At 36.3% G+C, this 20959-nt stretch overlaps 1 protein-coding gene across 15 annotated transcripts in view; it reads left to right on the plus strand.

Moving 5' to 3' along the window:
- chl1b (cell adhesion molecule L1-like b) overlaps nt 1-20959 on the plus strand; it is a 100534-nt gene that overhangs the window by 57558 nt on the left and 22017 nt on the right. For 11 of the 15 annotated variants that reach the window (XM_051896630.1, XM_051896639.1, XM_051896629.1 and 8 more), the window contains exons 2-20: nt 400-594; nt 3599-3616; nt 4468-4576; nt 6616-6806; nt 7348-7470; nt 8338-8508; nt 8780-8824; nt 9764-9875; nt 10405-10586; nt 11215-11346; nt 11703-11846; nt 14276-14387; nt 15913-16079; nt 16166-16325; nt 16408-16532; nt 16927-17028; nt 18424-18621; nt 18845-18915; nt 20725-20947. In XM_051896630.1, coding sequence (XP_051752590.1) covers nt 501-594; nt 3599-3616; nt 4468-4576; nt 6616-6806; nt 7348-7470; nt 8338-8508; nt 8780-8824; nt 9764-9875; nt 10405-10586; nt 11215-11346; nt 11703-11846; nt 14276-14387; nt 15913-16079; nt 16166-16325; nt 16408-16532; nt 16927-17028; nt 18424-18621; nt 18845-18915; nt 20725-20947 — 2479 coding nt within the window. In that variant the 5' untranslated portion in view covers nt 400-500. The remainder of the gene's footprint in view (nt 1-399; nt 595-3598; nt 3617-4467; nt 4577-6615; nt 6807-7347; nt 7471-8337; nt 8509-8779; nt 8825-9763; nt 9876-10404; nt 10587-11214; nt 11347-11702; nt 11847-14275; nt 14388-15912; nt 16080-16165; nt 16326-16407; nt 16533-16926; nt 17029-18423; nt 18622-18844; nt 18916-20724; nt 20948-20959) is intronic. The other 4 variants (XM_051896632.1, XM_051896633.1, XM_051896636.1 and 1 more) reach the window with 3 other exon arrangements.

Consider the following 20959-nt stretch of genomic DNA (forward strand, 5'->3'; position numbering starts at 1 on the left):
ATTCAGCATTGCGAAGGAAAAGAGGAAGGAAAAAATGTGCCTGCCACACATACACCGACAAACAATTTACAGAAATACAATTCCTGTCTCCAGGGACTCAGTGATAGAGAGCTTTAATATGGAGATTCCTCTCACAGATGCATTTCAAGTAAATACAAGTTGGGATAGACATTGTCGCAAGTTACTCAGCAGGAGACACGCAGAATATGCAAGTCTTTGTGTCTGTGCAGGTGACAGGGTTGTTTTTATACGTGATGTCGTGGGTCGACCGTAAGCATATGGTTGTTCGGAAGTCTGTGTATTGTTTATACACTCATGGGTGTGCGTGTGTGTGGCAATGATTTCTTGTTTGAATCTGACGTCTGGGTGCCAGTAAGAACTGTGTTGTGTTTTGTGCAGGTAGCAAGACCCCAGCCTGTGTTGGAGTGAGATGCACTGACTCCTGGCAAACTGCAGCATTCCCAGTCGTCCTCTGCTCACCTCTGAGGCTGTGGCCAGTCATGCGGTTATTACGGAAAATCCTCCTCCTTTTGGGCGTTTGCCTTAATATGAGCTGCAGGTATCAAACTAATGCCCTGGATATTCCACTTGATGGTAAGCTGAATAAATGACTTCCTGATAGTGTTTATTTAGTATTTTTCTGGTAATATGTCTTATTCTTTCCTGTTGATAAATTTAATCATATTTTAGTGCTGTTTCAGTTTAATTGTTTGTCATGTGCACAATTTAGCCAGTTTTTCATGCTCTCTGGAAGAACAATGAGTTATGGAAGAATGCTTTCACCGCAGATTAAAAAATAAATTGCCACTTAATTTCTTCATTTCAACTTTATTTTCATAATTGCAACTTCATATTACACAATTGTGACTTTATATCTCTATTAGAGCTTAACATCTTAAAAAAATTCTACTGTGTATCTCACAGTTGACTTCATATCTCACAAATGCAACTTCCTATATCACATTTTTGACTTTATTTCTCAAAATTGTGACTTCATATCCCACAAATGCAACTTCTTATCCCACAATTAAGACTTTTTATCTCAAAATTCCAAATTCATATCTCACAATTGCGACTTAATAGCTCAATTTCTGTTTCATGTAAAGCAATTACGACTTCATATCAGTTGCGACTTTCTATATCACATTTTTGATTTTATTTCTCTGAATTGCGACTTCACGTCTCACAAATGCAACTTCATATCTCACAATTGAGACTTTCTATTTCAGATGTGCTATTTCATATACAGCAATTACGACTTCATATTCATGTCATTTGTGATTTTTAATATCACATTTTTGACTATTTCTCACAAATGTGACTTCATGTAAATTGCAACTTTTTATTTCACAAACGTGACTTCATATCACAATTGCAATTTCATATTCATACTAGCAGCTACTTCATATCCCGTAATCCAGGATTTTGTGATTCTGCGATCGCTGAATTTATCGCAAAATCAAGCAAACTCCGCTGTATTCGGAGGAGCTTGCATTTTTCTTAATTGCTGCAGATTTTCCGCAGATTTTGGGCTTAGACACGTCCCATGACGTCATCGCAACATGCATTTTGTCAACTGGTTTGAGCTGCGCAGCTCGGACCCATAATAGACAACGCAACATGAGTTTAGAGCAGCGGTCCAATCTCGATCACACAACAACATTTCTACACAGCGCTGTGAAGAAAGCGCTTGAATTCACCGCAGAATTAATAACATCGCTGTGAAATCTTGTGAGAAGCATTCACATTTGTCGCAGAATTCTCTGTTAAACCACAGATATCAGATCAAACAGTGCCGACGTGGAAATTGATATCTGATATCTGTGGTTTAACAGAGAATTCTGCGACAAATGTGAATGCTTCTCACAAGATTTCACAGCGATGTTATTAATTCTGCGGTGAATTCAAGCGCTTTCTTCCCAGCACTGTGTAATCTGGAAACCATGAGAAACATTGTTTCACTAACACTAACAGAAATAACTTGTGGCAGAAATGATCTAATGTTTTCGAGTGCTTTTAAATGCTTCACACAATTTTTCTCAACACTTCAAAGCTTTAAAATATTGCCCAATTTGAATGTTATTTTTAATGTGATGTCCAAAACATTATTTGTTCATATTTCATAGTTTGTCCCCATTTGTAAAACTAAAGGTTTCATGATGTGGGAAAGCAAACACTTATTTAGAAATAAAAAAAAAAAAGACAATAAATTACCACTGTAGTAGATGCTGCAGAGGAGCACTTTTAGCCATTTCCACACCCTAATATATATTTTTAATATTTATTAATAATAAAATAAAAGTTAATATTATCTGCATCTCAAGCTTAGTGCTTTTCTGTCAGCCCTCACAGTGCTGCCAAATCAGGGGCTGGTGCCACCTTAGAACTTAAAGGGTTAGTTCACCCAAAAATGAAAATTCTGTCATCAATTACTCACCCTCATGTCATTCCACAACCGCAAGACCTTCGTTCATCTTCGGAACACAAATTAAGATATTTTTGATAAAATCCGATGGCTCAGTGAGGCGTCCATTGACAGCAAGTTCATTTACACTTTCAGTGCCAAGAAAGGTACTAAAGACATATTTTAAAACAGTTCATGTGACTACAGTGGTCCAACCTTAATGTTATCAAGCGACGAGAATACTTTTTTGTGTGCCAAAAAAAAACAAAATAACGACTTGTTGTGTTGTGTTGATTTCAAAACACTGTTTCATGAAGCTTCGCAGCTTTACGAATCTTTTGTTTCGAATCAGTGGTTCGGAGCGTGTATCAAATTGCCAAAGTCAAGTGATTTCAGTAAACAAGGCTTCATTACGTCATAAGTGTTTCGAAATGTTTCGAAATTTCAGTGTTTCACCACTGGGGGCGATGATCTCTGTGAACCCATGAAAACATGCTGTAAATATTGCCGCAAATTCAGTCATTTTAGGCCGCAAAAATCTGAAAAAAGTCATATTTTTCATATTCATATCCAAGTTTCACAATTACAAATGTATAGTATATTGCATCTTCATATCCCACAATTACACTTTATATCTCATAATTGTAACATATCCTACAATTACAAATGTATATTTCAATCGTGACTTCATATTCCATAATTGCAACTTAATTTCTCATAGTTTTGAGTTTATATCTATTTTTTTTTCCTAGCACAATGTGACATTTTATTATTTTAAATCTATCAAAAAGTTAATTGTTTTATTTTTTACTCTATGAGGAAAACATGCTTCCATAGTGAGCTGTTCTTACAACTAATCTGTTTGAAACTGGGTGTTTGTATGCAGGTTCACTCATGCTGAGAGCAGGTATAATTTATTGCTAGGGCTGTTTCCATGGAAACCTGATAAAAGTGTATTTTGTTGATGTTAAATTATTCACAATATATCTTTAGGGCCTGAAAGATATCTTAGGGGAACACAACAATGTTGTTATTTTTTTCTGCTCTACTTTTATGCCAGTCATGGACCTGGATTTAATTGTTTGTTGACAATTCATTATTTGTTAGCAGTTCAACAGAAGTCATATCTATGGTTCTAACAAATCCCTGCACATTTGTTTCTCTGTGTTCTCCCTGCTGCGGTGGATTTGTTAGTTTTAGCACGCATGAACAGTAAGTTTGTAATGCCAAGCCATACATAGAACTAGTAAACTTTCATCTGCAGACCTCACTATCATCCATCAAACATTTATTTTGAAAGTCCTGCAGAAAGGCAGAGATGTGCTCTTTTGTTGGAGATATTTACAATTAAGTAATGTGGCAGTACTTATCAGATAGTGATATCATGGTACCTCATAATTACCATATTCATGTTTCATGATGGTACTACCATGGTACATGGTCAGTGTTTTTTTGTGCTCACATTGCACTTTTTTGTGTGAATTTAGTTAATTTTCGTAGACAAAAACAAATCAAACCCTGTTTTAGGGTTGTGGTTGATGGTGTACAAATTTTAATAACAATGTTTACTCGAATCAAAGCATCTAAAGGAATTTTACCGTTTTTTTTGTCCATAGTGGACAACCTCCAACAACAGAGCCAGCAAACCACTTTACATTTGTCATATTGTAACCCACACCACCACTCCATCATGATTTTGATCATGCATATCCAATTTTACACTGAAATTGCATTAGCCATTAGTTTCTTCCTGTTCTAAACCACAAACAAACTCTCATTGACATTATTTGACCAGATCATTTGCCATTGCCTGATAACAACTCATTTTTGGCCAACAACACAATCAATGATTCAATATCTAATTATGTTCTCCAACAAACATTTTGTTTACCTTTAGTGTTTGTATGCATTGATCAAAACAGCTGACCTGATTGTGGAAAATCATTACAATTGAAACAAAGCCATTTCAAATCACCATTTGCAGCATGCAGGTTGCATGCTTCCATTTTTCCTCTACAGTTTACTGAGCACTTACTGAGCTCTCTGGCTGTTTCTTTATCTAGTGGAGCAGCTTCCCACAATTACAGAGCAGTCACCTGCTTCTCTGGTTGCCTTCCCTTTCGAAGAAAGCTTCCCTGTGAAGTGTGAGGCCACAGGAAACCCTGGACCAAAGTAAGCCATATACACACACATATACTACCGTTCAAAGGTTTGGGCTCAGTGAGCTCCCTGCTGAAAAATCCAGCTAAAACCAGCCTAAGCTGGTTGGCTGGTCTTAGCTGGTTTAAGCTGGAAGTAGCTGTTTAGCTGGTCTCCCAGCCTCCCAGTCTCCTAGCTAACCAAAACCCCTCTAAAACCAGCTATGACCAGGCTGTGAGACCAGCTAAAACCTGCCTGACCAGCTTAGGCTGGTTTTAGCTGGATTTTTCAGCAGGGAGATTATCTAAAGGGTTAGTTCACCCGAAAATGAAAATTACCCCATGATTTACTCACCCTCAAACCATCGTAGGTGTATATGACTTTCTTCTTTCAGACAAATACAATCGGAGTTATATTAAATAATGACCTGGCTCTTCCAAGCTTTATAGTGGCTGTAAATAGAGGATGAGATTTTGAAGCCCAAAAAAACATCCATCATAAAAGATGTCCACAGGGCTCTGGGGGGTTAATAAAGGCCTTCTGAAGCGAAGCGATGCGTTTGTGTAAGAAAAATATCCATATTATTAAAGTATTATATTATTAAAAGTGAACTCTGACCTGACGCATTACGTATTGGATAGAGCATATTGGATAACTGCAGAGGATAGAGCAAAACAAAACACCGGTCACGAGTTAGAAGTCTAAAACGAGAAATTTTAAAGAGAAATGTCGAATGATTTTGATATAAGAGAAGAGGAGGCCTTTATTAACCCCCCCAGAGCCGTGTGGTTATCTTTTATGATGGATGGTTGCACTTTTTTGGACTTTTTTTGAAAATCTCATCCTCTATTCACTGCCATTATAAAGCGAGGAAGAGCCAGGACATTATTTAATATAACTCCGATAATATTCGTCTGAAAGAAGATAGTCATATACACCTAGAATGGCTGTGAGTAAATCATGGGGTAATTTTCATTTTTGGGTGAACTATCCCTTTAAATGTTTTTGAAGGATGTCTCTTATTCTCACCAAGGCTGCATTTAACAGTAACATTGTGCAATATTATTGCAATTTAAAATAACTGTTTTCTATTTGAATATATTTTAAAATGTAATTTATTTCTGTGATGGCAAAGCTGAATTTTCAGCATCATTACACCAGTGTCAGTGTCACATGATCCTTCAGAAATCTTTCTAATATGCTAGTTTGCTGCTCAAGAAATATTCGTATTATTATCACAGTTGAAAATGGTTGTGCTGCTTAATGTTTTTGTGCAAACTGTGATACTTTTTTTCAGGATTTTTTGGTGAACAGAAAGTGCAAAAGAATATAATTTATTTTAAATAGAAATCTTCTGTAACATTATAAATGTCTTTACTGTCACTTTTAATCGGTTTAATGTGTCATTGCTGGAAAAAAAGAAAAGAAAAGATAGTGAACAAGAGTATATACACTACCTTGGGGAGACCAGATGATGATGGATGTTTATTTTTAGGGATCAATCTGATTATAAAACTTAAATTAATTGATTACAGAAGTTAATAATTGTTCAAAATTGATCAAATTGGATCAGATTAAATCATGAGATAAAGAATCATATGGTATTATGGAATCTTAATAATCAAATCTTTAGCTTGAAGTCATGTTATCATTTGTCTTCCTCAACTAATTGCTTGCTTGTGCTAGTTTTCCATTGAAAACTAGAGCAGAGATGGAGGGAACGACCTTCAGGAACGACCGCAAGAGCATCATCATGGTGCTCGTGTGCTGGTTGATCATCGTCACCAGCTATTTTTGCGTGATGAACAGTGCAGCTGTGCTAGATCAGCACCAAACCAGCATGGAAATTCAGCAGGGCTAGATCATGGGTAGAACAGCTCCCAATATACGCAAAAACAACATCAGAAACACCCCGCTGGCATTTCAAAGCACCTTTCAAAGCCTCGTCTGAGTATTTGATGTCATTTCAAATTTGAAAAACTGAATGTGGAAATACTTGTGTTTTCATATTTCAAAGGATGCACACTGAGCGGTGTAATTTCATTTAATCACTGATCTTCTCTGTTTTTCAGATTCAGGTGGACAAAGAATGGACAAGACTTTGATCCGGATCAGGACCCCAGACTGATAATATTAGATGATTCCGGAACATTCATAATTCCCAATAATGGGAATCTCACAGAATTCCAGGGCAATTATCAATGCTTTGCGACCAACAAGTTAGGAACAGCCATGTCGAAAGAGATTGAATTCATTGTTCCCAGTGAGTAATGTACAACTTTGTGCTGTATGCTCTGTAACGACTCTTTCGGAATGATTTAGAGATTGGTGTCCAATGAAACAACCGCTCTGGTCCATAGTGGGATATCCATTTTACTTGCCCACTACAAACCCTGGAGCTTTTCTTTCCCTTTCATCACAGTGCATTATGGACCATGAGGAGAGAGCTGATGAAAAATGAGTTTTTTCCCCTCTCTCCATCATTTTTCGACATAACATTTCTCATTGTGTTCTGAAATACACCACATAAATCTCCAAAGATGTAACCAGGGCAAAGAGTCATCAGTTACCAAACAAGAACAGTTTTCAATCAGTCATTCAGCTGACACATACAGTTTCAGCAGCAGAATGATGTGTTATTGGCAGGTTTTTGGACTAAATTTGGGAAATTGGAACTAATAATCTCTTTCCAGGAATGCCTTAGGGGAGAAAGTCTGTCTTATACTGCCACCTAATGGTGATTTCATTTGTAAAATTGTAAGTAATGGTATGTATAGATTCATTTTGCTTGTTACTCTCTGCAGATGTTCCGAAGTTCCCTAAAGAGATCATTGATCCGATTGAGGTTATGGAAGGTCAGTCAGTCATTCTGGAGTGCAACCCACCTAAAGGAATCCCCCCACTGCAAATCTACTGGATGACAATTGGTAAGTTCTCGTTATCTGGGATCTTTTATTTCATTTTATTTGGGTTAAATTAGTCCTGATCCACATTCCGCCCACTGTGCATTCAGTGATCATCTGATGAATATTGCATAGTTAAAACGATTGGTTGGCTTCTACTTTAATAGTCTACACTCTAAAAAATGCTGGGTTAAAAACAACCGAAGTTAGGTTGAAAATGGACAAACCCAGCGATTGGGTTGTTTTAACCCAGCGGTAGGGTTAAATGTTTGCCCAACAGTTTTATTTAACCCAATTATTGTTTAAAAATTACTATATGGCTGACTTAAAATGAACCCAAAATAGGTCAGAATATATATAAAGTAGTCAACATTTGAAGTGGATCAAAACCTTTCATCAAAGTTGTCCTAAAACCTTCTTCTTAGGACAACTTTGATAAACTTTTTTGATCCACTTCAAATGTTGACTACTGTATATATATATATATATATACTGTATCTGATTATGTTGTAGTCAGTGTACAGTATGCTTTATCCTGTGCTTTTTTTCTATGCATTTTTTTTTTTTTTTTCATAAATAAAACCTGTATCTGAAGTAACTGGACTGTTGTTTTTTTTTTTTTTTTTGCCAAATATCTGGCAAATATGTCAGGTAACCAAGTTTAGTGCTTTGTTCTACCCTCATATTTCAAATATTTAACAAATATCAAAAACATTTTCCTCATATTTTGATGGTTTATATATATATATATCCCCTCCGGACATCACTTTTGGCCACTACTGTATTTATGTTCATTAAAATAATCATATTATTACTATAATATCATTCTTACTGAGTTTTGAGCCTCATTAAAGTTTTTTTTTTTTTTTCCTTTTCTGTGAAACATCACAGGTCTAAAGCACATTGAGCAGGATGAAAGAGTATCAGTGGGTCTGAATGGGAACCTGTACTTCTCAAATGCCATTGAGACTGACAGCCGCAGAGACTACTGCTGCTTCGCTGCCTTCCCGCGCATACGAACCATCGTTCAGAAAACTGCCATGTCTGTCGTGGTCAAAAGCAGTACGTTGAAATATTCCTTTTCAAGAGTTTGATTGCATAACGTAGTCATTTCTTTACATGACCTGCACTGGCCATGTGCATCTAATATACATCTCCAGTGTCTCATGTAGTCAATCTCCAAGCGCTTGCTGGACCTCAGCAAATCAGCTTGGTAGATATTGATACTTACTGTGATGACTTGTTGGTGTATTTCATGCCCATATTATCTATTGTTTTCATTGTTTTTGCATTGCCACACATATTTTTATTTGTCTCCATTTCTTCATCCAAGACAAGTTAATGAAGGACTCAGGCTCTGGTAGCGGCAGAGGTTATGGTGAGTGACATTCATTAGAGATGCTACATGGGCGTAGAGCAGCTGCTTTGTTTTTAATTAGTTTTGATAGATTATCTCATTCCATGTCACATCATACTTGCTTACTCTTTAGCCTAGATTTGCAAATCTCAAAGGTTTTCTCTGATCACCTGATGGAAATAATTCATAGGTTCATTCATAACTTATTCTCTGTACTGGATCACAAGTGTATTATTTTTTTGTATGTTAAAATACTTCCTTGAATTATTCTTTAATGTAAAACAGTTGCAGTTCTGTTTGGTGATACTTGTGCTGCAGAAATGAAAGGATTTAAATTATATATTATATTATATTATATTATATTATATTATATTATATTATGTTATATTATATTATATTATATTATATTATATTATATTATATTATATTATATTATGTTATATTATATTATATTATATTATATTATTAGAAGAGTGTTGTGAGAAAGAGATCGAGTGAGCAAGTTTATTACCTGCATTCAGATTTAGCATTTTCCTTCAGGTCAGTCCTATGGTCATAATAAAAAATCTGTTTAAATGTCCGATGTATTATCTTGTCCTTTTAACAGCTATGGGGTTTTCCCGTGACTGACAGCACTAGTCAAATCATTTGTCAGTTGCGTCTTGTTCCGTGTTCACAACAATGTAAAAGCAATGTTCACTTTTCAATGTAAAAGTCTTCGCTACTGACTGACACACTCATAAAGACAGTCTTTGCCGCCATCTAATGGCGTAATAATGTAACTTCTGTTACTGTTCACGGTCAGGGACTATTTTTTCCGGCGGAAGGAAGGCTTTTAGTGAAAGTTTATTTCATGAAAGTAACCGTTTTATAAAAGCAATAAGGTATTTTTGCTTATTGCTTACATATTATATTATATTATATTATATTATATTATATTATCTTTTCACTGTTATAAAGCAAATTCTCTCTTGGAGAGGAAGCCCCGTCTACTGACGCCCACAGGAATGGAGTCACATACATATCTGATGAAAGGCGAAGATCTTCAGTTGGAGTGTATTGCAGAGGGATTGTAAGTGTCATTATCTAATTTTCATTATTAATTTAATTGACTTGTAAATCTTAATTAGGAGCATGGCATTTCTTTCAATAATACCACTTGAAATGCATTTGATATCTAGTGGGGATATATATATATTCAGCAACATTAATAGAACATTCTTTTAAATTTGTATGGTCATTAATAACGTTTGCAAAACATTACAACAAAAAAATTTATTTATACATCATTCATGGAACACTTTTATCTAACATGTTTTTTAAACGTTATTACTACTTGTTTAAAAATGTTCAGAGAACATTCAAAACTTATGTTCCCATAAGTGAAACATTCCCTTAATGTTTTCTCTAATGTTCACATATCAAGAAAAATAATTTAAAAACTGTATGTTTTGAACTTTCAGAGAACATTCAGAAATAACGTTTTTGTAACATTATGGGAACATTAGCATAACGTTCATATAACTTTTTTTTTTTTTTTTTAAAGCTGGGCAGACTCTATAAAAATTATTGTTAGCTCATCACTACCGTCTGTCTTTCAGTCCCACACCAAAGGTGGAGTGGGCTAAAATAGGCCACAAGCTTCCCGAAAAGGCCTTGGTGGAGAGTCATGGGAAGTTGCTCACCATAGAGATGGTGAATGAGGAGGACGAAGGGAAATATATGTGCAAAGCCAAAAATCCCCATGGAGAGGTTGTGCATTCTTTTCACGTTACAGTAGAAGGTGAGTCACATTATTTAATCTCATAATATAACCACAGTAAATGTGCCAGTGTGGCTTTATAAATGGTTTCATATCATGTATGCATTTAAATACACTCCTAGTGGTAAAAGAGCGCCATCTTCTGTCCAAAGACAAAAAGTGCTTGCAGGACTGATTCAGGACAGCTATAAAAAGAGTCATACTATAATACACATTGCTTAATTACCATACACATTCTAAGGACAAAATGGTCATTTTCAGATTATTAAAAGAACAATTATACTGTCATAACAGATTACTGTTCATAGTTGAGTATTTCTAATAAGTGTATATTTAGTTTTTTATATGTTTTCAATACATTTTTTCAATACACTGACCGTAGTCAGGGTAGAGCCATACTGAATAAAAATGACACAGATAATGAAAATGAGGCTGCGAGGGATAGATATATCATTAATAGTGTCTATTTTCAAGCAGCAAACAAGGTCAGGGCACACACACACTATCTTCACCTTTAACAGCTGTTTGTGTTCAAACAAAAATGAATATTAGGAAATATCTGACTGCTGAATGCTGCGATTGACTAATCAAAATCATGTCATCTGTATAATGCATTGTTTTACACTACTCGATTCTCTTGCATGAACAGAGCCTCCTGAGTTTGAGATTGAACCTCAAAGCCAATTGGGGACGATTGGATCTGATGTGGTGATCAAGTGTGTCGTGAAAGGAAATCCTCAACCTAGTGTTGCATGGAGAGTCAACGGCCGACCATTGAATGGTAAACATTCCTAATTCCTGAACAACCATCCATAAACAATATAAAATTCAGATTATATTGATTTAAAATGATTGTGCCTACTGACTTCAGAAATGGCAGAAATTGACAGATGTGATTCTAACATTTAAATATGTGAATCAAACTTTCTTAATGACCTGTCCAGCATTGTATTATGCAACAATGTTTGTTAATGAAAATTATTATTAAGTGTCAACCATTTTTCTTTGTGTGTTAACTGCATAGCAAATATTTAATCTATTTACTGTACGTATGATGGTCATTTTCAAGTAATAATGTTCATATATCCTGTTATAGACTTTTTTAACAAAACATTTGACCCACATTTTCTATTTCAGAGGTCCCAGCATCCAACAGGAAAATCTTGAAAGATGGCACCATTTCCATCCACAACGCAAACCCCGAAAACAGTGCTGTTTACCAGTGTGAGGCCAAAAACAGACACGGCACCATTCTAGCCAATGCCAACATCATGATTATGAGTAAGTAAACTGTACTCAGCTGTGCAGTATATTGAATGGATTTTCAATCCAATTAAACATGATGTCTTCCCATTTTGAGATGAACTGTAATCTAATACTGTGATTGCATTCAATAATAATAAAATCATTAATTATCGTTTGCTAGTTGAGATGTTACCAGCTGTCTCATTCCATGCTTAACCCTATAAAGTCTACTGTATCATATTTGATACGCAAATTTCTAAGGCCTCTAAATTATCAACGTGATCAAAACTTTGCTGAAAAACCTGTTGTACACAATAGACCCTTTTCACAGATTGTGATGACGAGTTTTAACAGTCATCAACATCGTAAATTCTGCAAAGTTTTTTTATATTTTATTTTTTTTAAATGTATGTACATTTATAACACTATACTTTGTATTATATTACCTTTGCATCAAATTACAAGAAACCAGTTACCGCTGCTGTGAGGGCGTTTCTATGGGTGTGACGGTAAAATTGACATTTTTCTCTCTTCCGACTGCCGTTATCAGTCTCTCTCTATTTTTTCCTCTTTTTGAAAGTTGTGAAAACACTATTGTGGAGTTTTTCTTTTGCTATTTGAGCAAATAGGAACACAAAAATATATTTAATGTAGGTCTCTCATTCACCACTATAGAAATTAACCCAACTATGACGACTTTCAATTCTGAGAAACCCAGAAATGTGAAAAGGGTCTATATACTACATGCCTTCTGTCATCTAATTGATAGTTTATACTTTTTTAGCAGGTAAAAGTCCTTTTAGTATAATTATAAAAATTTCCCCCTTCGGGTTGTAGTACTTTTTGCTGGGAAATCTTTGATGAGTTTTATAAAGTAAACATAACTTTTATATTGTTAGTAATAATATTACAATATGAACGCTTACTAGCTACTGAAGCAACGTGGGTTTGCGTCATTTTTTAAAATGTGTTTATCAAATATGATACATCAAGCTTTTGAGGAACTTTTATTTATACATTTGTCAATCATCATTGTATTGCATTGCATTATATGTTTTGCAGCCACAATAAAATCTACAGAGCTTTGATCATAAAACTGAAGCATTTAAATATCCACTTACTAAGACATAATTGGGAGATACAGATTGATAACTGATATTTATTCTGATATTATCCCATTTATTTTTACATTTTTAATTTTTGGCTGTATAAAAATCAGCAACTGCACCAAAGTTTGCTCAGTTTAGGCCTCTGAATAAAACAGAGGTGTTTTTTTTCCACCTGGAGTATGATCTCCGTACAGTATGTAACGGAGGTCAGCTAGTAGAGCTGTGCAAGTAAACCTCACTCCCTCAAAAGAGACTGTGGTCTTTAGTGTCCTTGTTAGCATGCCAGCCTCCCATGCCTGAGATACCGTTTCGAATCCGGCTCGGAACGGGTGGAGTAAGACTAATTACATTGGTGCCGTGACCCGGATGGGAGCGAGGTTTAGGGATTGAGTGTAACAGAGACCAGCCAGTAAGATTTGTGCCAGTAAACCTCAAGAGGCGCACTGGCGACTGGTGCTAGAGCCCGCCTCCCATGCCAGAAACGCTGTTTCGCATTCCGCTCGGAGCGGTGCAAGGAACCGGAGAGGTTACACATATTCTCCTATGTCATATAATATGAGTCATAAAAGCAAATCAAATATGATACTCAACAAATATGCAAACTTTTTTATGATTTTTTTTTTAAATACACTGTTCTATTTCTATATATATATATATATATATATTTTTTTTTTTTTTTTGGACTATTATTTCATATGTCAGGCTTTACAGTGTTGCAGTTCAGAGTACAGCAAAACATTTTTAAGCATGATCTCTACCCATTTAAGATATTGGCCAAAAATTACATGGTGACTGTGGTGTTGCCTGGCCGTGAACAAGCATCTGTTTTTTTGTTGGTGTGGACAGGGCTTTAAGCAGAAGTGTGATATGGACGGTGGACGGCCCTGGGGTTTGTTCAGAGAGTGGAAGGTCCTCATGATAGCGCACAGGCTTTAGGGCGGAGCTGTTCTGTCGGTTCTGATCTCCAGACACACTCTCCCTTAGGCAGCCAGGCGCTTTTATGTATGAACAATTTCGCCTTCCTCCATTCATACTCAGTCGCTCTAACCAAAGCATGTGTTGCTTTCATCTGCAAGATAAAATAAGCTGCTAAGGATCTTTACTTTTAAAAAATATGAAAAGGAAAAATGAAATTAAATAAAGAAGAAAGAGAAAAACATAATTCTCAACTCTCTCTCTCTGTAACCCTGCAACCCGCTTACCTCCCCTGATAGAGCCAGAAGCTGCTTTTCCAAGGACAAGGACTTTTTTTTACTTAACTGATAACAACGTGCATCACAAGACAAGAGATAAAGAGACTAATCCAATCGTGTTTTGTCGTGTTTAATGGTGCGATGCTGATAACTCTCTCCCCAGACATCCAGCCCCTGATCTTAACAGAAAATAATCTGCAATATATGGCAGTGGAGGGGAAAGGTGTGGTCATGCACTGTAAGGTCTTCAGCTCGCCAGTCGCCAGTATTACGTGGTGAGTAGAGCCTGCTGTAGTGGAAGTATTTGTACAGGCCAGCAGAGGGCAGCACAGCTCTGGAGGTTTACCACTGCAGTAATAGAGTGTCTTTCATGTGGTTTTGAGACTGGTGAAGCAGTTTACTCAAGGGTGGGGCCCTCAGGCTGTGTTCAGCATTGTGATAATGAGGTAAACTACTCATGTGGATCTGTAAGTATGCTACTGTTAAGTTAAAGCAATAACAGCAGAAGTGTTGACTGTGGTGACACATAAGAGAAAGCAAACAGAGCATTTTATTGAATTTATAAAATGTACACTATCGTTCAAAAGTTTGGGGTCGGTATGATTTTTAATGTTTTTGAAAGAAATCTCTTTTGCTCACCAAGGCTGGATTTATTCGATTAAAAAATCAGTTTGAAATAACTGTTTTCTATTTAAATGTAATATATTCCTGTGATGGCAAAGTGGAATTTTCAGCAGCCATTACTTCAATCTTCATACGATCTTTCAGAAATCATTCTAATATGCTGATTTGGTGCTAAAGATACATTTGTTGTTATTATCAATGGTGAAAATAGTTGTGATCCATTTAAGGCATCCTTGCCAAATAAAAGTATTGATTTCTTTCGGGGAAAAAATACATATTTCTGTCCCCAAACTTTTGAACTTTTGACTTTTTGCATTTTTAAGAAAGAAGAGATTCATGTGAATCATTTCATGTGATACCTTAGATTTTAAAGCCAAAAACAGCACATCCATCCTTCATAAAAGTAATCCAGACAGGTGCAGGGGGTTAATAAAATGATGCAGTTTTGTAAGAAAAATATCCATATTTATAACTATATAAACTATAATCACTGGCTTTCGATAACGGTCGTACGCAAGTCTAGTTCCGGCGGAAGAATGACCTCTGACCCGACACATGACGTATTGACAAACGCAGAAGCGCAAAGGATAGAGCAAAATAAAAAAATAAAATAAAAAAAATACAAATTAGAAGTCTAAAGTAAGAATTTTAAAGAGAACTGTTGAAGGATTTCGATATAAGAGAAGAAGAGCTTGAGTTTGTTGTCTAGCCCTATTTGTTTCCTACATCCTACGTCATATGTCAGGTCAGAGGTCACTCTTCCGCCCGAACTAGACTCGTGTATGGTGGAAGCCAGTGATTATATTTTATAAAGTTATACACCTAGGATGGCTTGAGGGTGAGTAAATTATGGGATAATTTTCATTTTTGAGTGAACTAACCCTTTTAGGAGTTTTTTTGTTTGTTTTTAGTGAAAGCATGATAATTTAATTTCAATCGAAGTGCAATCGAAGTGCAGTTAAAATGTAATGGTGATTAATTGGGACATGCACATTTTCAAAATAAAATAAACATTTTATTTTAAAAGTTCTGTGCCTTACACACTAAACAGTTAAATCTATCAAATAATGTTGACTAAGTTCTGTATCCTGTGACTTATATTTTTAATTAACTAATGGGAAAACCATTATGCATAATGTTTCCTGAGAATGACCCAGTTGGCATATGGTTACACAGGAGTAAAGCTGACAGTGCCAATACAGTGGAAGGAGAAAGGTTTTCTGTTCATAAGAATGGTTCACTGGAGATCCACAACGTGATGAAAGAGGACATGGGGGAGTATTCTTGTTTTGCTCAAAATACCGAGGGCAAAGTTGCCATTGCTGCGACACTTGAAGTCAAAGGTAAGAGAAATGGTTTACTAGATTCAGAAAATTAATCAATTTAGTTCATCCATATAATCCAAAATGACTTTTGTTTTCACTGTCAGATCCCACCAGAATAGTCAACCCTCCACGCGATTTGCGGGTTTCAGTTGGAACCACTATCCAGTTTTCATGCCAGGCAGAGTTCGATCCTTCCTTCGGCGATGACTTTGAGATCCTCTGGGAAAAAGATGGCATGACCCTCAACGGCAGCGACAATGCACGGTGAGATATACAACAGGATGTCATTCTTTTACAGTAGTGAATGTCAGAGCTGTCTAATCAGTGTCTTTGCTGGTGTCTGCAGATATATCCTGGACGATAGAGTGCTTGAGATCATTAATGTGAGCTTTGGAGACCAGGGCTTCTACGTCTGTGTGGCCAGAACACCGGTCGACCAAGACATGGCGGTTGCACAGCTTTCAGTTGTGGGTGAGTTATGTGATTTTAGTCTTTGCGGTTTAGAAAAGTAAAGATAGACAGAAGGTTTGAGGGCTGAAATGGGTTCAGCACACAACACAGGGAGGATTTGGCTACCCGCTGTGTCATGACTGGAATTATACCCTTAATAAGACAGCACCACATAGTATTTGTACAAATGAACTAGCTGGAGACACGACCTGGCATGTTTGAAACCAGTTGGAGTCATTTCCCAGACCCACCCTCCCTCTTCTCCCTATCATTTCCTTCTTTTCATCTACTGTCCCTAAAATGTCTATAAAATGGCAACAAAAACAAAAAAGCAACGATATCATGTAATGAATCTGATTGAAATCGAGATGCTTAATCGATTGACAGCCCTAAATAAAATTTGTTGTTTCCTTAGATGTTCCTGATCCACCAGAGGATGTGATCCTGTCTGAACATAATGGCAGAAGTGTGAAAGTGCAGTGGATTCCAGGAGATGACCATAACAGCTCCATTACTGGTAATATGGTCTTAACACCCATATTGCCCATATTGTATATCAATACTTGGGATACACTGAGTATGGCTACTCATCGACTTGCCGTGCAGAATAGTATCCAGTTAGTTTGTTTAGTTTTTATTTTATGTAAATGACTTCACACATGCAAATTACATGACCGTTCAAAAGTTAGGGTTTTCAAAAGATTTTTTTTAATTTTTTTAATGTTTTTGTCACTTGTGCTCACCAAGGCTGCATATATTTGATTAAAAATAAAGTAAAAACAGCAATACTGTAAATTATGTGATTATTACTATTTAAACTAAATGTTTTATTTTAATATATTTTAGAATGTAATTTATTCCTGACAAATTTTCAGCAGCCTTTTAGTTTTCAGTGTCACATGATCCTTCAGAAATCATTCTATATGTTGATTTGGTGCTCAAGAAACATTTCTTCTTATTATTATTATTATTAGGATTCTTTGATGAATAGAAAGCTCAAAAGAACAGTGTTTATTTTAAATAGAAATATTTTGTAACATTATAAATGTCTTTTAGTGTCACTTTTGATTAACACATTCTTGCGAATAAAAGTATTAATTACTTTCCACAAAAAAAAAAAAAAAGTCCCTTTAAGACAAGTCATTTCACTCGGCGGCCATCTTTGAAATGCTTCTCGGGCATGCAAGAGCAACTCCTATCTCTTTGAATGGGGAATCATCAAATTCACCAAAACTGTTCGCCAAGCTTACAATTAAATGTAATATTTTAAATCACAACTCTCTCATACATTTCGTTTCTAAACACTCAAATCATGATAAAAAACTGCATTTTTCAGGCTAGACCAAGCTAATGCGCAGTCCTATGCGCGCATCTCCGAACACTGACTGTTTCTATAGCAACCGGAGCTTCTAACGGCAGCTGAAGTGATGCGATGACTTTACCAACCAGCGATTGGCTCTTTTATTTAGAAGGCGGGACTTATTTCGCCATATTGCGCGTTGCACTTTCTCCCATTCATAGTAATAGGAGTGCACAGTCTTTCTGTATATAAAGTCTTTGATATATCTTAAATGTTTGAACAGTAAAATGTAATTAAAATATATGTACATATATTTGGTCATCACAAGGTATTATACAAAATGAATGTCGCACAGCTGAACTGGGATGCAGTTTGTGGACAGATAAATTTTTGCTCATGCACTGTAGAAGAGTAGAAACATGCAGTTGTTACCTCAAGGGGCTGTTTTCTACCTGATTTAATGATTACAAACTATTTTCATTGGTCAATTTAAAGAATATATCCTGAGTAAAACCAGTTAGATTTTTCCACGTGTACATATTTAAGGTACATACATACAAAAGATTTATTGTGGTCTATGTGTTGACAGTTGTAATTTTAAACTTTGTGCAGAGTTTGTTATAGAGTTCGAGGAAAGCCAACATGAGCCGGGCAGATGGAGAGAGATGACGAAAGTACCGGGAAACCATCACTCCGTTTTGCTGAAGCTTCACGGACATGCGGACTACCGCTTTAGAGTCTCTGCCATCAATGAGGTCGGAAAAGGTTTGCCAAGCCAGGCCACTGAAAGATACAAAACTCCAGCATCAGGTATATATAAGCTTTCTTAATGTTTCTCCTAACCACGTCACACATCCACAGATAACAGTGAGGCCAACTTCATCGCCTACTGAACTTTAAAACATTCCAAATTGTGAGATAATTGATTTTCCCTTTCGTTTAAGCTCTAGTCTATAAAGTGCATATTTCACAGGCCATTTTTCCACTAACAATTTCACCTCCAACAAAATCCATATTTCTGCTCTTTCCAAAGCACCCGACAAGAACCCAGAAAATATCAAGATCGAAGGTCATTTGCCACATGAAATGGATATCAACTGGGAGGTACGATGCTAAACGTTCAATTCCAATAGTCTTCAAGAATATCTAAGGTTCAAAGCACTGGAAGGGCTGCACAGATAAAGAAGTGCTCTCAAATACAGAATTTCATTTAGTTCTCAGAGGGGGAGAGCAAACTAACAGTGTCAGTTGTTAGGTTCCAATTATCGATAAGCGTATTTCCCAAGATAGGAGTTTTTGCATAGAAAAACACGGCTATCTCCATCGCCGTGCTGTTGGTAAAGTTACAAAGCCCTGCTGAAATGGATCTCTCTGGACAGAAGTTCCCATCAAAAGGAGTCCAGAGTGAGTCTTTGATTAAAAAAGTAAAAGGTAACGGGATATATAAATTCAGATTTTCACATAAAGGTGAATCTCTTTTATGGTTTCTAGGCTATTACTTGGCTGCCTTTTCATGCAAATACACCTGTACTTTTGTAGAATTATGAGGATTTTCATTGTTAATGGTGGACTTTAATGAGTATTTGAATTTTATTCTTTTTTTTGCTGCAGGACGATTGTAAAAAAAAGTTAACTGTTGTACCTCAAAGCTGTGTTAATAAAAGTCAATTCTTACATTGTTTGACATCATGATAAATTACTGACAATGAAACAGGTCTATCAGCAATGAACATATTCTGCGCAAGTTACCACAAAATTAGACCCGCATAGAAAAAAAAGGATTATAAAATTAATGGATTATATCATTATAACTATAAAACAAATAATGTAAAAAATAAAGGTTCTGCATTCCCCACAAATGTTGTACAGACAACAGCGGAAAAAATGCAAAAAAAATATATATACATGACCATTCAAAAGTCTCTACAATTTTTTTATTTAAAAAAATTAAAGGGGACCTATAATGCCCCTTTTACAAGATGTAATATAAGTCTCTGGTGTCCCCAGAATGTGTCTGTGAAGTTTCAGCTCAATATACCCCACAGATCATTTATTATAGCTTGTCAAATTTGCCCCTATTTGGGTGTGAACAAAAACACATCGTTTTTGTGTGTGTCCCTTTAAATGCAAATGAGCTGCTGCTTCAGGCCGGCTTTCCAAAAGTGGGTGGAGCTTTAACAGCTTGTGGTTCGGTTGCTCAACATCAACAAAGCTGGAGAATCTCACACAGCCAAAATAATGATTGTCAGTTACGGTGTTCAGCCTTACATTGTTCAAACCGGAGTCGGACAATGATGGAGAGATTCAGGAAGAAGTTACAACTTTTAGAATGAAACTGGACATTTGCAACAGTCAGTGTAGTTGCTGTGGAGTTGATTCAACTCATCGACTAGCATGTACCGTCATTTTAATCTTTTGTGCAAATCCAGCATTGAATTGACCCTTGTTTGTGAAGCAGTCCGACATAAAATGACAGCAACTCTTCCTCTTCTCTAAAGCAGCCCAACATGGCCTTCTTTACAATTTCTCATCAGAATTCAGGTTATTTCAAAGACATAACCAAGAAAACAAAGCATAAAAATACAGTTCTATTCAGGGATGTCTAGCTAACTTACCACTATCCACCTTCAAATGCTCAATATATCAACTCAGACAATTTAAAAAAGAAAGGTTCACCATTATTCCTCAAAGGAGTGTAAAAGTTAGCCATTCTGATTGTAAATGTTGATTTCAGCCAATGTTTGCCTTTCTTTGTGTGCAATTTGGTCATATAGTCAGCGAGCGAAAGTTCTATGAGCGCGCCCTCTGAGGCTAAGACAATAAAAACAGCAAGTGTTTGAGCAACTAAATGCTATTTCCTTTGATTTACTGTTTCCCGTCAGCTAACTGAGCTCTTTCGTACTCTTGTCACAGCCATTGTCACCTATTGAACACAACGGGCCTGGTCTGGAGTACAAAGTAAGCTACAGAAGACAAGGCACCGGAGAGGACTGGGTGGAGCACATGGTGAAGAGGCACTTGTTTGTGGTTAAAAACACCCCGACGTTCGTCCTTTACGAGATCAAAATTCAGGCCAGGAACCACGCGGGCTGGGGTCCGGACCCCAAAATAATAACGGGATACTCAGGAGAGGATTGTAAGTAGGAAC

Source organism: Ctenopharyngodon idella, chromosome 6 (genome assembly GCF_019924925.1).
Source record: "Ctenopharyngodon idella isolate HZGC_01 chromosome 6, HZGC01, whole genome shotgun sequence".
Lineage (NCBI taxonomy): Eukaryota > Metazoa > Chordata > Actinopteri > Cypriniformes > Xenocyprididae > Ctenopharyngodon > Ctenopharyngodon idella.